The sequence below is a fragment of the Apteryx rowi genome, unplaced genomic scaffold (genome assembly GCF_003343035.1).
Source record: "Apteryx rowi isolate R43461 unplaced genomic scaffold, aptRow1 scaffold_590, whole genome shotgun sequence".
Taxonomy (NCBI): domain Eukaryota; kingdom Metazoa; phylum Chordata; class Aves; order Apterygiformes; family Apterygidae; genus Apteryx; species Apteryx rowi.
In genome coordinates this window covers 357,795-375,088 of record NW_020450861.1, presented here as the reverse complement: position 1 = coordinate 375,088, position 17,294 = coordinate 357,795, and the positions used below count along the sequence as shown (strand labels likewise).

The 17,294-nt window shown below is 47.2% G+C and overlaps 1 protein-coding gene across 1 annotated transcript; it reads left to right on the top strand.

Annotated features, from left to right (window-relative positions):
- The first annotated feature begins 460 nt into the window (after positions 1–460).
- On the top strand, positions 461–16,333 carry EMP1 (epithelial membrane protein 1). The gene is made up of 5 exons (XM_026082742.1): positions 461–604; positions 12,156–12,273; positions 13,696–13,798; positions 13,906–14,046; positions 14,664–16,333. The coding sequence occupies exons 2-5, from the start codon at positions 12,196–12,198 to the stop codon at positions 14,822–14,824; spliced, it is 483 nt and encodes a 160-aa protein (XP_025938527.1). The 5' UTR covers positions 461–604; positions 12,156–12,195; the 3' UTR covers positions 14,825–16,333.
- The last annotated feature ends 961 nt before the right edge of the window (positions 16,334–17,294 follow it).

Genomic DNA, 17,294 nt, shown 5'->3' with positions numbered 1-17,294 from the left:
AGGTCAGATTTGCATTCCCTCGCACTGCCAACCTCAGCAATTTCTCCTCCAATACAGCAGAGGGGTGGGAGATGCGGTGACTCACCCAGCGTTCCTATGCCCCTTACCAACCATTTGTTTGTTTGTTTGAGTGAATTGTATTGTTGGAGTCTCATTGCCACATGTGTAACTATACATTTTTTTTATGGCAACCAGAAGTTCAGTTTTATAAACAGATGCTGTTGTGGGCCTCTATTACTCAGCTGGATCAGCGTCAGTCCTTTTTCCAGACTGCGGTCTCTGTACGGCACACTGAGTCAGACGCAACCCTACACAGATTTCTTTGAATCGCTGGTTTCCTCCCAGCGACTCTTGACTCCCTGCCAACAAAGCAGGGCGTAGCTTATTAATTTTTTTTTCTTCTCCCTCTCTTTAAAGGCAGACTGATTCATAGTAACTCCTTTAAAACAGAGAGGAAAGACACCACCCTTGCACACCACCAGAGGAAACTTAAACCACCACCAGGTAACTCCCCTTCACTACAGCTCTGTACTGCAGGACAACAGCACTGCAGCCCAGCACGCTCCTGCTTCCACAGGTGCCAGGACCGGCCCCAGCCCACACGGTAAGAATTTCTCCTGAAAATTCTTAGCAACTTTACTCACTTACTGGTGGTTGATCCCCTAAACCAGCGGCTCCAGCCTGCTTTTCTCCCTTGCTCCACCGGCTCTCTACAACTCAGCATTTGCGCTTGCTAAGGGACGCACCTTATCCTTTCAGTTTTTACTTTGAAATCCAGCTGCATCACCGGGCAGAGTAATACTGCAAGGCGCTATGGTTGCAATCACAGAGCACAGGCTACTGCAATGTTATTCTTGCCTCCAGGGCATGTGCAGCTGGGACAAAGGCACCAAAAGCCCAACCTGAGCCCGCTGTGGTGTAGGAGTTACCACATTCTCTTTGAATGGCATTGTTTAGAAACGTGGAAAAACGTCTCATTGAAATTAGGGCTGCAGGTTCAGCACTTCTGGCTTTTGCCTCATATTTTTCTGCACATCTGTGTTTTTTCTCCCCCTCCATCAGCCGTTTGCCAAGCTCTAATTTCAAATAACAGTGATCGTTCCAAGAGAAGTCTGAACAGCCCTAAAGGTGCAGGCATTGGGGTACAACAGAGAGGACCTCTCTTTCTCTTTGTATTGGGGTTCCAACTCCCGAGCCTGAAGCCAAGCCCCAGTTCTTACTTAACCAATGACATGCAATCAGTAGAAATGCATGCAATGCTTTCCTTGGCAGCACAGACCCCGGAGTGGGGAGCACTGAGAGATGAAGTGAGGGAGAGGGTGGAATTGCTAAGAGCACAATGGGCTGCATGATTGGGTGTGGGAGGAGGCTCTGATGATGGAAAGTGTAGGATTGCACAGACTGGTAATTTTCTCTATTCACCTGCCTTTTCCATGCACTCTTCCCCTTCCTCCCTCCCCTTTTTCACCAATTCTCTAACTTCATCTCTCTGCTATAGTTTTTATCCTGCAGTCAAATCCCTGAACTATTTCTGAGGTGTGAGAAAGGGAGTGGAGCAAAGCCACTTTATTGGCACTAGGCTTTGGTTCCTGTTGCAGAAACCCAGCCCTCCCCTGCACAGTTTCATGCTTCCAAAAGAGACTGAAGAAGTATTGAGATCAGTCCAGCTGGGAATCACTGGGGCTGGGGTTGATGCTGTGGACAGTTCTATACAAATGGCTGAGAAGCTGAACTGATCTTACCTTGTGGCAGTAGGATGCACTTAGTCACTTCTTGAGGTCCCTTCTGGCCCTATTGCTTGTGGTTCGGTCATGCAGAGGTGCCTCCTGCCTGAGAAACAGATGTGTTTCAGTGGTAAGAAAGCTGGCTGAGGCAGTGAGTATTTCCAGGCTAGTTAGCAATAGTGCTGGGTGGAACACATTTTGGGAAGCTGTCTTCTACCATGATCAATAATGAAATCAGTTTCTAAAAAAATATCTGTGGCCAGGAGCAACTTTCACTCAAAAGCTTTGAATTCCTCAAGGCACCTCTGAGAGCAATTTTGCCCAGGGACTGCCCACTTGACATTTCAGGATGGAGTGTGATTCTTTTCTGAGCAAACATAGAAGAGGGACCTGGGCATGAAAAATGCAAAAACATGGAGCCCATCAGCTATTGTTCCTATGATAACAGGATTTTAAGTCAGCTGAATGCCTCCACTACTTCCTCCACCCAGCTCACCTCACACAACCGTCAAATCTAGGGACAGTGTGTGCACTGAGAGAGGGTGGGCTTAAAGAAAGTTTATTTCCAGTCACTCCACTGGGGATCAGCATACAAAAAGCATCAAAACTGCAGTGCCTAGAAGCATACCCTGAAACACAGCTCCTTTATGCTAGGCATGGCATGTGCACATACAGCAGGCTCCCGGGGAAGGCTCCTCCCACAGCTATGACTAATCACTTAAACATTCAGCTAGGCTACCCTCGTGTGAGAGCTGGGCATCTTCACAGGGCATGTGCCATCCTGAGGCAGACATCTGAAAGAGATGGAGTTGAGCCACACCCAAGGGAACACTAAGGGACAAGGGATATGGGGCCCCAAGGAGAAAAACCCAGTTCTAGGGTGGGTGTCTCAAGAGCTGCAGGGTTGCTAGTGCTCCCCACTACCCTGCTGAGGACAGAGAGTGCTGGGCTTGGAAAACCAGTCCTGCTGGCCCAGCTGGTGGTCTTTCAATTTTGCAGTGTGTAAGCAATGCAAGTGCATGCAAGAATTACTGTTTGCAAGCCTGGGGTGGAGCAGAGGTTGTTTTGAAAGAGTTCTGGGAGATTTGCTGATAATAACCAGCATTGTTTGGCAAAAGACCCACCTTGGGGCCTAGCTTATAATGAGGCGGGGGGGGGGGATTTGCTACAAGCATGAATCTTTTTCTCTATTCACAACCCCCTCTGCTGCAAGGCTGGCCCATGGCACTCAGCCTGTACTTGCTTGAGTTTCCTCAGAAAAGAAGTGGCAGGAGTGTGTGGGGGGGTACAGCCTGCTTCTTTAGCTCTGCCTTCTCCCACCGGGCTTCATAAGCCCCATCAGTCACAGATCACAGACCCAAGACCCCATTCCACAGCACATTTTCCCTCTTGCCCTAGTCTCTTTGGCTGTGGATGGGTGCTCTCTTCACTGAGTGCTACACCTGATGGCAAACAGGGACGGACCTGACTAATGCTAGACCGGTATTTGCCCTCAGACCCTCAAATGCCCTACTAGGCAAAAAGTATCCCTGTTAGACCCCTTAGATTTCAAAGGGCTCCTATGCCTTTACCCTTCAATAGGGAGGTAAGAGGACTGCAACCCAATACAGTACAGGGCAGGCTGCAGGGTGTGGCACTCAATTTTTTTCCTTCTTCCTGTTCTCATGCAAAAGACTAATGAAAACTGGCTAAAAGATGAGATTTCTTTACCCTTCCTTCAAGACAGGGAGAACTACGAGCCCAGAGGTGCTCTTTTGCACCTCCAAAGGGAGGATGAGGAAGTGGGTTTCCTATCTCCACATAGAGAAATGGATTCCTTGTACTTCACTAGTGTTTTCTGCAGGTGTAAACTCTTGCTGAGACAAAGCAGCATGCACAGAAAAGGAAGCTATTCTCCACGGCCCTGCTCATTTGACAACTCCTGCTATGACTGTTAAGTAGCTGATAGCTAACCGATAGTCACAGTGCTGCAATACTGGCCCTCAATAAATGCGCCTAACCACCTCAGCTCAGCACAAATGTGACTACACAGATCCTTTGTCAGAGCCAGTTCACACCCAGACATCCCACAGCATGGCAAAGGCTCCAGCTGCAATTCACCATATAAACTTTCCAGAGGGAAACCTAGAGTGCTTTTTTTCTTATACTGCTTTCTGCTGGTACACTCCCAGAGAGGGCAGCAAAGAAGCACATCTGGGGGCTGCTATCTGGAGCACAATTTTGGTAAACCCTGCCAGGAGCGTTTTGGAAAGTATCTCCTGAGTTTGAACAGCTGGATAATGCACAAACCAAATTCTGGCCAAATCTGCAGCCCCATGTACTCTCTTCCTCCTCCTGAACTGTTTGCAGCAGGGCAGAGAGTACATGGAAGCTGCTCTCTCAGTAAGACCAAATGTGACCCATGCCTTGTCATGGTAGAGAGGAACAGGCTAGGACAGCTCAGCTCCAAAACCCACCTTCCCCAAGGGAGTGACCAGCTTGCCGAGCTCATGGTTAAGATTTATCCCCTTTCCTCCATATGAAAACCAGTCTGTTTGGCAGGCATGGGGAGACGCCCATGGTGAGAGCCCAATGATCCTAGGCTAGCTCATCCCCAGCCATGCAGAGAAACGCAGTGAGTTGTGAGTATTGGAGTGGCTGAAGGCAGGTGAGCAATGACTCATACCCAGGGCTTAGCTATCACTATGTGAGGCCACCTGGCAATACCTTCAGATTAGAGGAAATCTGGGGCGAGGGCCTTTGCTGCCCCTTTGCTCTTGCAGGGCAGAGTCTGCTCAAGTAGGGGAGTTGGAAAAGCAGCTGCCACAATCCGGTCCAGAGTCCACATTCCTCTCGTTCCTGAGCGACACCTCCCCTAAGGGCCTGAACAAGCCCCTCGAAAAGGCAGGGAGAGCAATGGGAGCAAGAGAAGAGAGCAGCAAAACCCTCAGAGCAGGGTGCAGACGGGTCAGGGCACTGGTGAAGGCCAGCTGAAGGAACTGGGCCCATTACTGAAGAGAAGCTGGGTTGTGCAGCTGGCGCAGCCACTGGCCATGCCTGCTTAGAGGGCTGAGGCAGCCCGCCTGCTAGCTGGCCTCCACAAACTGCAGACAGCACAGTCTGCCCCGCGAGGGGGGAATTCTCTCCTGACATCTTGTGGAAGCCATTTCTGCATATAACGTGAGCTGGAATAACCCTTGTTTTACATGGTTCTGCTAGCCCATACTAATCACAGATGTAAGCAGCCCTTTCAAAGTCAGACAGGGCACTATACTACATGACTGCCTGTACACTGCCCTACAAAGAGCACAGACTTACTCCAGGCTGCACAACATCCTTTTGTTTTGCTTTATGCATAGGAATTAATCTTTTACTCACGCCACCCACCCATCACTCCTGTACTGTGGGTTGAAAGAAGGAACTATCAAACAATTTTGCAATTCAATCCTGCACAGTCTTTCCCAAGCTGGTTTGCAGGAATGGGACACCCTGGAGGCACAGTGACCCAAAACATCAGACTCTTCATATGCCTAAGTCATGCTGATCTCAGCGTAGCTTGGCATACATGATACTGGCAGGTTGGCAAGTTTTCCAGTCTCTGGGGAAAGGGAGGCTATCTGATGAGGAGTCATTTCTTTTTCAGAATCATCCTCCATTGAAAAAAAAGGAAGATCTTTAGGAAATTGTCTATGCAAATCAGAGATTTGCAGTTTTAATTCACAAATGCAGCTAAAAGTACAGCAAATGGGGGCTCCACAGACCTTCCACTTCTGTCTAAAGGCTAGTGAAAGGGAAAAAAAAGTCCCAGCAGAAATCACAGAATCACACAGAATGGCTGAGGTTGGAAGGGACCTCTGGAGATCATCTAGTCCAACCCCCCTGCTCAAGCAGGGTCACCTAGCGTGAATAATACATGAATTTTTGCTGACACCATACTGTAATCTCAACTTTCCTGTCAGAGATGTCAGATAGTTTCTCCCACGTGGGCACTGACAGTGTCAAACTCACACAGGTAAATATGTGCACCCAGAAGGAAATCATAAGCAAGGAAACACACTCACACAGGGTTCAGTTCTGCTCACAGAGAAACCACAAACATACTCCCATTCATAGAGGGAGCCATACCGAGCTGCAGATACACACCCCTACACACTCTACCTCATCCCAGCATCTTTTCAGAACCACTACAAGTCCCAGTAGCTCCCAGCCTTTCTCTATGTCTAAGTAACTCATCCAGGGAGCTAAAATCCAATGCTTAAGGGGGTGAGGATGCTCCCCAACGTACCTCAATAGGTGCAGAGGGACACTTCTGTGCTTCCTGTTAGCTTTGAATTCTCATTCCCCACCCTCTCTCTTACTCTCCATTCATCACTCCCAGTCCCTCTTTGGCGTACCAAAGTGTAAGGAGTGACAGCGTGACAGCGTTACAGCGTTTTCCTCCAGCAGTGGCTGTTGGCTGCCTGCCAGACCCCAGGCAGCTGTCTCTTCCCCTTCCTACAACCAAGCGAGCTCTGGAGTTTCTGTTGATCTTGTCACATGGCTGAGTGCTCCAGGGTGGTTTCTTCCTGAGAAAATGCCAATTTCTCAGTGTTTGCCCTAGGACCTGTGACATTTCCCCACTCTCAGATGAATCATGAGCCTAAAAGCTGGAAAACCCTTGTGTGTCATCTTTTCTGACTCCCTCTTGCATCTTGCAGCAAGAGGAGGTACATTCCTAAGGGTGCATTCTTGGGGTCTTTGTCTGGTCCCATAAGAAATGATTCACATGCTGAGCTTCACCACTGTCTTGGGAAGACAATTCCCCCGATCCCTTGGAGAACACATCACCAGGAAATGCTTCCAAAGAACCAGACAAAACCTTCCATTTGCGTAGGCCTATTTTCTTATTTTCAGTTGTAACCCCTTGGGCTACTCTACACTTTCCTTCATGTTCACATTCATCTGCTACTTCTACAGCTTTGCTGTACCCTATCTGGTCAGCACAGGTAGCACCCATGCATGTGCAAAATCTTCTTAACTCATTGCCATAAAACAGAGGCTCCAAAGGTCACTGTGTGCTCACATACACCTCCTGCCCAACCCTTTTCACAGACATGTGAAATCTCTTGCCAGAGGTACCTGCCTACTCATCTACATCTCTATTAAAAGTATCTGACTTGTAAACTGAGTCAGGCCTGTGTGTCAAACCAAGTTCTCAACAGTAGGGTTGGCATAGAGTGGTCTATAAAAGTCCAGAGTCAGTGAGGACTCTCGTTTCAGCTGGATGTGAAGTAAGAAGCAGAGAAAAGGGCAAAAACAAAAAGACCATTTCCTGTGGTTGTTTAAAGTTGTCATGAGCTTTTTGATACCAATGTGATGGGTCTAAAATCACCACCCCACCAGAATGTCACAGAGACCTTACCATCCATGCAGCCTGCCAAATGAGCCTGGGCATGATGAGAACTCGCACTCACTTCACACAGCAAGGCATGTAATTGTAGCGGGACTAAGATGCAGTCAAGGCTTCAGCTCACTCAAAGGCAGATCTACAAACTCTGCAGAAGTTTTTACCCTATTCTGAGATTTCCCATACTGATCACAGCAGCATTCCTATTTGTAGGTTGGCTTTGCACTGAGGAATGCACCAGTGATACAGCTGGTAGTTTGTGTTGTCTCAAATAGCATCAAATAATTTTTCTTTTCTGTCCCTTCCTCACTAACTTTCCCCTTCCTTTCCAAATGGCCTTGGCCCTGATTTGAACCATCAGCATTCCTGTACCTATGCAGTGTGACTCTTTGCCACCACGCTCTCCCTAAATATTGGACTTCCTAGTGCCACCATCAGAGACAATGTACTGGATGAAATGGACCACTGATCTGACATAGTCAGCTATGCAGTAACTGCATTACTTATATTCGATGGCGGCAGCTGGGAGTGGCAGAATTTCTTTCATTACAACTGCTCTCAATCTGTTACCAAAGGCCTGGTGACAAATCTACAATGATTTTTAATGATGTTCTTGCCAAAAGTGTATGTCCTTTCACCAAAATTGCCATCTTTCCTTTGTTGAAAAATCGAATGTCTCAAACTCAAAGGACTTCAGCTGAAAACCTGATTTTTAGGGAAGTCAAAGGTCACCACAGTGCACACAGGAGGTGCATTTAGATGTCCTATCCTCCTAGCCTCTATAGGCTGAGCCCTCCCCTCAGACAGCATCTCCCACAGTACACCTCTCCAAGTCACCCTGGGAGAGGTAGTCCCAAGCAGGAACTTCAGTTCAGAGAGAACTGGAATAGAAGTCAGATGAGCTACATCCCTTAGGGAATTTCAAATCTAAAATACTTCAGATTTAGTTGAAAGTGCTCAGATTTTTCACCCCAAACAACCCGATCTTTCCTGGGAAAGGAGGCAGGGAAGATAGAGAAGAAGAGGGAAGGAAACCTCCAAACAGGGAAACATCCTGTATACTTCCCCTCTACTCCTTTCACTGCAATGCACCTTCTGTCATAAGCAAAGACCACTGCCTAATCTGGCTTGTCCTCTTGAGTAACCCATTCCCTGTTTTTGAGGAACCATATCACAGGCCCCTGTTATATCTCCAAGTGGCACTTTGCATTCCACCCTGATGCTATGCTAAGCAGTAAACCAACGGCAAGGACTCACTTCTCCAGACTGCTCTCCAGATACAAGGATCCAAAACACTTAACTAGACAGAGAGCATATACAGAGGACTGTATTTTGCCTGCATGAGAAAATTTATTTTAATGGACAATGCTTGCCTGCTTGAACTTGAACTGGGGTGCAGCAGAGCTGTGTGTTGTTTCCCAGCATGTGCATTCCTCCATGGATAGAGAAATAGTCCCTACATAGACAGAGTCTGAGTCTGTGTTGAAGACTGCTACAGCAATTGTAATTCATGAGTACTGCTGGTGGAGCTTGTCATTTCTCCTCAATATTCAGCCCAGGAAAGGAAACTCAGTCCATTGTCATCAGTGCACAGATCTTCTCTCCTGACTCGCCCAGGCTGGTCAACAGGTGCATGACCTTGGCCCTTTCCTCCCCACCAGCCTGTCCTACCTCAGTAGTCATTCTACTCTTATGTCTCAGTCCTGTTTTTTCTTTGCATAGCCTGGGTCTCTCCTCAGGAAGATGTATCAGGAGGCTCACTGCAGAATTCACTGCCTGGTTGCTTGACTGGTTCTTGAGAAGCAGCCCTAGAAAGGACAGATTGTCCTGAATGCTTGCAGGGTTAAATAATTGTAGTTTTGAGAGCTTTAGGGTGAGTCAGTGGAAAAAAATGGCAGCTCCAGGAAGGCTAAGACTGACTCATAGTCCAAGAAGAGCCTGAGGATCTCCAAATCCAGCTGCAGTTTAGGTAGGGGAATGGAAGAAAAGGTATTTGCATGCAATTGTGTCCTGTTGCTTCAGCAATGTGACCCCACCCTGTAGCGGAGAAAGATGTCTCACAATTAACAAATGGAAAGAATACCCTGTCAGTCACCACAGCTCTGCCAGCTTCTGTTTAACAGGAGGAAAAGTTCATGTCGTACAGTCAGAGATAGCAATGACTCTATTTCAATGCCTTTCTTTCACCCACTGCTTCTTCGGGATTGTTCTCTAGTGTTTTATTTAAAAGGCAGGGAGAGATGAAGGAAGAGGAAAGTGAATGAATAGACAGGGAGGCTTGTGTTTTAACTCACAAAGAACCAAAACTAAGCTGTGAACATATATTCCCTGGGGAGTTTGCATTTGATATAGCATGTGTATTCAGGGAGAGGTGCTGACGTTCACAGGAAGTGGGTACACTGAAAGCACCTGAACTAACAGTGCTCTCAAGCAGTGCAAGAACTGGGCAGAAAAAGCAAAGGAAAAAAAGGTTCTTTTTTTAAAAAAAAAACGTGCTGGTCAAAGTTCTTTTTTTCTTCACATTGAAAGGTAACATTTTCCCTCATTTTCCTTTCTGAAAGCAAACAGAAGATGCATTTAAAAATGACTGTTCTAGTCCTTTAGGGTGTCAGGAAAGTAGGCTTTTAGTCTTTCAAGTGCAGGGCTTTTTTGAAGGTCAAAAATAATAGGCAAAAAAACTGCTAAATTCTTTTTTAAAGAGACCTGGAAAAATATGTCCATCCAGGAAAGGAAGAAAGTTCAGCCACTGTTTGCAAAGGCACAAGCAGGCAAATCTGCCACAATTTGGTGTATACCTACCAATATACCACACCAGCAATAACACTGCTTACAACTTGCGTAAGAACCAAGGTAATCAGAAACATGGATGATTGGTAGTTAAAGGGATGGGAGGATTTGACTCAGAGGCTCTGTTCAAGGTACCTGCTACAGATACATAATTTAATCATGGTAACAGCAATAGCTTCTCAGCTTAAGGTAGAGTGGCACAGTGAAGGTATCCAGATCAGATGCCACTCAGCATTTTGAAACCCTGGTTCCTTTTGCAATCAGTGGAGAGAAGGGGGTTGATACTTCTGTCAGATGTGTTTATGAGGCAGCCTCTGCATAGTCCTGAGAGCCTGTTTTTTAGCATTGATGAACACCCAAATGACTCTCACTACAGTCAGAGAGGATCTTCTAAGAAGGCTGTACTTCCTTCAAGATCATCACTAAGGGAGGCACGTGCTCCAGTTCCTGTGACAAGAGAAGCTGCCATCAGTGCCCAGCCAGCTAGGAAAATCAAGCCCTAGAGTATGAGGAGTTTGCTAGGACATCCCAAAGCAGACAAGCAAGCCAGGCACATGTTCAGCAAGCCAGGGCTACCCAGCTCTAGAGAGATCTTCCAAGTGAAGGAAACCTTATGGTTGCCAAGTTCTTGCTGAAGAGATGGGACCAAGCACCAGCCCTAATCTGTGCTTTAAAGAATAATCTTGCCGGGGGGGGGGGGGGGGAGGAAGTGACCTAACAGAGCTGTTTCCCTGGGCTCCTGAACTCTAGGAATTTCACTTGCTTATTACCTAATGGATTAGTTCAGACAAAGAACCACTGCTGGAGAAGCCTGCCCACCCGCTGAGGTAGGCATATTTCCCCCCTGGGAAATATGTATCCAGAGCAGGGAAAGGAAGAGCTGCAGCACTTTACAGGAATATACCCCCATACATGGCCACAATGAGAGGAAAGAAAGGGAGTGGAGAAGGTGGAGTCAGTGAGTAAGAGAAAAAAATATTTATGGGACTTTACAAAGCTTTTTGTCACAGGTTGCATGAAAGACATCATAAAATGTAATTGTGCTGTTCCATGACAATGTCACCACACCCTATACAAAAGGTGACAGCATCAAACTTCATCTGAGTCACCTAGACCAAAATAACTTGACAGCCAACATTAATCAAACATTTGATACTGCTCTTCAGTTCTACCAAGAGATAGGGCAAAGCAGCGTTGTGAACTTTCTAGGAAGCAGTCTTTCACTGGCCGCAGAGCGGACTTAGAAATCTTTTCTGCTTTATTTCTGTGGTTCTATTGCCCAGATACTAGTAAATGCTTGGAAGAAGGGGAAACATGTTCTCTCACTTTGAGTGAAGTGCCTGCACTCTCACAGCTGAAACTTTGTTCCTTGTAGTTCATAGTCTCACAGGAGAGCTCAACAGCCTTGATGAACAGTGTCATAAGAGCTATGCAAAATACATTCCCTTCCCCCCATATGCCTTGTCTTTCCAATCACATGCTCATCAATGACAGGGAATCTTAAAAAAAGTAAAAGCTTGCAGGGTACAGAGGCAAAAAAGAAAAAAAAAGAATTTGCATTACAAGAGAATCTTATTGCAGTAATAAAGTGATCTGAATGCCTCGAGTTTTAAAAGGGAAGCAGAGGCAGTTTCTATTACAAACCTTAGCAATCAGTCATCTTCCTCTACCCTAGAACACCTCAGTGGCTTTTCTGTTCTCGTTATTCTCCTTGTCATGTAATGGAGCAGGCCATTGTGTATGGCTAGTCCCCTAATCCATTCTCCATCACTACTCAGCACCTGATGTACCCAAGAAATAAGCATTCCTCCACTCCACAACCCCATCAATGTCCCAGACCAGCTGGAGGAAGGAAAGGGAGATCAGTAAGGGAAAATCTTGCCTGACCTCTGTGAATCCTGTGGGCAAACAACTCAGTTTCCTGGAGTGTAGGCCTGGAGTATGTCATTTTTACTTTACATAACCACACACCAATTTAAGCAACCTATGTATATACTCAGGCTATTTTTAAAATGTCCCCAAGCTAACTACCCCTGTTCTACATCTCCTCCCAGACTGGTTCCTTTACCTCCAAGCTTTCTTTAACCATTTGAGCAATTCCCCTGCAGATTTTGACAAAGGTTTTTCCTATGGTTTCTTTTTTTTTTTTCGTGACTGCATGCTTCCAAAATGGATTTAAGACCAACTTGTTTTCTCACATGTAAATAAAGCTTACAGTAATGCTATTCTTCAGTCCAGCCCTTCCCTTATCTTCTCCCTCTGTTCTTGTTCTCCTCCAGAACTCCCTGCCTCTGTGACACCACCTAGGAAGGACCCAAGATGTTGGTGCTACTGGCTGGTATCTTTGTGGTCCACATTGCCACTGTCATCATGCTCTTCGTCTCCACCATTGCCAATGTAAGTAGCAACTACCTTGAATGAGACACCGGGAGCCACTGTAGCCTCCTGTAGCAATAGCTCTTCATACCACAGGCAGATAGACCAACTGTTAGATGCTCCTAACTACAGACTAGGAACATCCACTTAAAACAAAGAATAAATAAAAAGTGGTGAGTCAAGGGCATGCTCAGAGAGCAGAAAGGAGTAGAATTCACCAGGACTTTGCACCAACCTGATCCAGGCTGCCTCCCTGCCAGCACAGGAGCCTCTGATCAGATGACCTGGTTTAGGGCTTCAGCTTCAGGAGTCCGCATGTGGACCCCATGGTGGGGAAGGTCGAGCATGAGCACATGCAGCCTGGCCACAGCGCCTCGTCGGAAAGGCAGCCCCTGCTTGCCATTCCTACTCCCCTATCCCAGAAACGGCAGCACCTGAGTGCTCCTTGCACAAGAGAGAGATGAGCACAGAAGATTAGCAGATGATAGTTTTGAACTGATATTTATCACTCCATCTGGCAGTCAGTCTGTTACATAATTATACAGTCTCCCATGCCTGTCTGTTTTTGTGATAATAGTTTGCTCGCAGGAGCTGTTCAGGCAGCCATAAACACACCTCTTAATATTACACCTTCCCATTACATACAAAACCCCTGCAGCCAAAACAGAGAGGGACGGCTGAGCAATCACTGCTACCAGAGCAGCGCAACCGGCGGCCGGGGGCACCCAGCGCCCTCCTCCCTCCGGCGCGCCACCAGCAGCCCCTCGCCACCCCGGCCTCCGCCCGAGCCCTAGGGGCGGGGACCGCGGCGAGCCCGGCGTGTCACCCCGGCGCGGCCCCTTCAGCCGGGCGGGCAATCCGCCGGGGGCCGGGGCCGGGCGAGGCCCCGCGGGCAAGAGGAGGCGGGCGCGGGCGCCATTTCCCGCCGCGCCGCCGTGCCCGGGGCGAGGGGGACCCCTGGCGGCGGCGAGGGCCGTGCCAGACTTGAGGAAAGGCGGCCGGGGTCCGGCTTCCTGCCCCTCGGTGCCGGGAGCGGGCAGGCTCGCCGGGGCTCTCGGAGCTGGCCGGGCCCGGTGTCCTTGGCGGGCGGCTCTGGAGGCTCCCCCTCCTCGCCACGGAGGACGGCGGCAGGGGCGCTGGGGTGCCCGCCTGCTCTGTGTTTATCGCTTTCCCCTTCCCCTGCGATCTGCTGGAAGAGGAGCGGATAATCTGAGCAATTTTCACTGTATTATGGGAACAGATTTCCCCTGTATTTTGGCTGGACGAAATGCCCTCTTGGCTTTCCAAGCCTTCCGTCATCTCCCACCCACTTTGGATGTTCATCTGTTGCTGACACATCCCGACTTTTGTTCCCCTCGTGGTTTAATCTGACAAGAGGCCAGGATGATTCTGGTCAGCAGACCAAGGAAGCCTCCCCATGACATAAGTTTTATCTGCTTTCAGGTCTGGATGGTGGGTTATTATAACGCAGAAAAAGCCTCTTCAGGACTCTGGCTACTGTGTAACAGGAGCTGCGGGCACCTGCCAGTGGCCACCAGTGATGACGGTAAGTTACATTTTCATTTTCCCAATGATGATGATTTGCAGGACATGGGTATGCAATGCCAAGGCTGAGTCCTGACCCTCTCAACTCTGCTCCCTCTATGTTCATAGCTTCCCTCAAAGCAGTACAAGCTTTTATGATCCTCTCAATCATCTTCTCCGTCATCGCGCTTGTCATGTTCATCGTCCAGCTGTTCACCCTGGAGAAAGGCAAACGTTTCTACATCACTGGAGCCATCATGCTGGTTTGCTGTAAGTATGGACCCTTTGTGATGGCTCTGCATGCTTCCCAATGTCTCTGTGAGCACAAGTAGCAGCACGTGTCAGCTACACGTGGCCATAAGGAGGAGGCTGTCAGCCAGCTGAAAGTTTCCAGTGGCTCAATTTTTTGATAGAGCATTGAGGAACTGGAAAGTGATTTTTCTTATTTAATTTGAATAATGAAAATATTTCTGGATTTTCATTAGAAAACCTCAATGGGTTTTGCAAAATACCTTTGAAGGACAACAAAAAAGAAACATACAAGTATTTCTTGGGAGGAGGGGGCAGGGAGAATAAGTAGTTACATAGCTACTGCTCATGGGATTCAACATGTAGCATCAAAATGTCTGCAGACAGTACTACTGACTCGCTCCTAACAAAGGTTTATTCCCCATGGCACCCACAAAACAAGTCCCAAGTGTCTTATGTCATCATGTCTCCAAGAAAAATCCTCCAAAAACAAACCTAATGGGCAGTGGCCCATCTCTCAGATGGCACAATATATGCATTATGATCTCGAGGGGCACCAGTATTTCAGATGTCCTGCAGCAGTGCTGGTTTCTGTGTGTTTTCCAACTCTTTTTCTTTCCCTGCCTTCTTTCCTACAGGGTTGTGCATTCTGATTGGAGCCTCCATTTACACAGCTCGGTTCGCAAAGATGGCTGGGTTCAGAGAAGTTCACCACGGCTACTGCTTCATATTGGCCTGGATCTGCTTTTGCTTCAGTTTCATCATTAGCATACTCTACCTTGTTCTTAGGAAAAAATAAGGCTGATGGGAGTGCAGGGGAGAGGGTTGGCTACTGGGGATGGGGAATAAGAATTGCTCTGCTGAGAGAATTGTTGGGCCTATTGAAAAACCGGAAACAGCCACCATCACAACCACTGCCACCACCACAGAAAAATAACTAACAAAACTAAATCCTCTCAGAAGCACATTCACCGACATGAGGGAGAAGCAGCTGCAATTGATCAGTTACTCCTGGGGCTGTTGGGCCAGAAATCTGCAAGTGACCCAGACAGCTGTTCCGCTTTTCTGCACAGTTACATCGTACCTTTACAAACTGTCAAGCTCAGCAGTGATGACTGAAGGGCACCACGAAAATGAGGGCTACATTTTTTTCCCTTCCTAGCACCCTTCCCACTTATCTCTCAGTGTGCCTTGTGGGTTGGGCAGCAAGGCTTATGACTCTTTTTTTGTCCATTGAAACAAATGGGATGGGCCTTTTGTTACATTTTTTTTTATATATATATATATATATGCATATATATGAAAGGTTAAAGGCATTAAATTGAGAAACAGCCCAATAGAAACCAGGTGAAATTGGTGTTAAAAATATCTACAGAACTGAGGCAGAAATTTTTTGCTGTTCTGTTTCCTATTTGACATTCCCATGGTTGAATCAGGTATAGGTAGGATGGACAAACATACAGGCATGAGAGAGAGAGAGAAAGAGAGGGAAAGTGCACAAGGGTTCCTGATTACAGAGGATGTAGTTGCTCAGTGATGCACATGAAGGGAGTCATTTGGGTGTATGTCTGCACTAAAACCTCCTGATTGGCTCTATAACATGACAACAGCACTGCTACATCGCACATCTTTTGTAGGCAGTCTTTTTTTCACAGTATCACCCAGGACATGGCATTAATTGATAGTCCCACCTTGTGACACAGCTCATCTCAAAGGCAGATGCTACTGGTTAAGAGAAAACGTATTCCCTAATGAGACACTTGGAGAGATGAGACAGAACCTGAGTTCTGTTCCTTGGTGCACGACCTTAGGCCAGTCACTTAACCTGGTGCTTTTCCATCTGCCAAATTCTTCCATAAAGCTCTACCTACCTCCCAGGGTTGCTGAGAGAACTTTATGTCCACTCTGTAAGACAAGGTCCGGTCCCCCTGTGAAACGCTGCATGGAAAGTCAGGCCCTGCTACTGCTGCAACCCACACATTCCTGCCACTTTGAAGAATCTCAGTTGCAAATGGAATTTATAAGGGACAAGAGGTCAAAACTTCCTGTAACTCCATCCATAACTAAAAGGCAGAGAACATCAAAAAACATATGGGTGCAGATTGTGCATGAATGCTATTTACTTCTCTCTCCCTTTCTCTCCCTCTCTCTTTCTCTCTGTTACATTCTCTTCCTATGTAGACTGTCAATTTGGTGGGTATATTCTAGTACTGTACGTTGCTGTTTCATTAACAAAGGTTATTTCATATACAGTCATTGTAAATATTTTGAAATGCATATTTTTAACTTTGAGGGTATAAAAATACAATCTGATTCCCTTTATTATAAAGGTTTTTCTTTGGTGTTTTTTTCATTAGTGTTTCAGATATTTGTTAACAGAAACATCTGCAGTTCCCACCGATCAAAGCTCACTCCCTTAGGATGATACAGAACTATTATGTTCTCCTGGCTTGTCAGCACATGAGATTTCCCATTTTGGAGGGGAGGAGGAAGCAGAACAACTCTCTGAGCCCTTGTTTCAGGCTCTCTGCAAGCTCAGGCAAATACTGTGGCCTTGGTAACAGTCAGTCCCGGAGCCAAGCTTTGCTTCACATCCAGGAGACCTGGAAATGTACTTTTTTGTTCACACTGACACTCTGGCAGAATCTCCTGTCTGTGGAAGCTGGCATGTAAGAACCCACAGTATTTATGTCCTAGGTCAACCCTGAGCACAATAAGTCCTAAAATGAAATCGCCAAGGTGTTTGTCTCGGCCACTCGACTTGGTAGAGCTCCTTCCTCCTTAGATTTGTCTTACCAAGCACATCAGCAGACCTGGAGCTTGAGCAAAGAGCCCAAAAGCCCAGGACACATGCAGATCTCAGCAAACTTGGGATGCCTTCCTGTAAGCTGTGATACACCCTTTAGATGAGGTCTGTGGGGAATCAGCTTGGTAGGAAACTTTTCCTTATCAACTAGGCCACTTTAGGGAAAGCTAAGAGACATGCTAATCATGGGCAGAACTGTGACATGAATCTTTAGTAGCTGACATTTTACCAAAGAAGCACCTCACGCACTGCAGCAGGGTGTGGGAAGGCTCATGGTGTGCAATGGGTGGGCACTTGTCTTGGTGTTAGGAGGTCCCAGGAGCCATGCTGTGCCTCATCCTCTTTGACACTTCCAGAAGTGCAGCCTAATCAAAAATCATTCAAGCACCTTGCAGCTAGGCTCCTCTAGCTACAAGCTAACACTGGCAGCTGAGATGTAAGCTAGGAGCTGAGATGGGGAATA

Excerpts from the sequence above, each read along its gene's own strand:
- EMP1 (XM_026082742.1), top strand. The coding sequence starts at position 12,196 with ATGTTGGTGCTACTGGCTGGTATCTTTGTGGTCCACATTGCCACTGTC. Across the intron at positions 12,274-13,695 it reads TCGTCTCCACCATTGCCAAT|GTCTGGATGGTGGGTTATTA; the intron begins GTAAGTAGCAAC and ends ATCTGCTTTCAG. Across the intron at positions 13,799-13,905 it reads AGTGGCCACCAGTGATGACG|CTTCCCTCAAAGCAGTACAA; the intron begins GTAAGTTACATT and ends CTATGTTCATAG.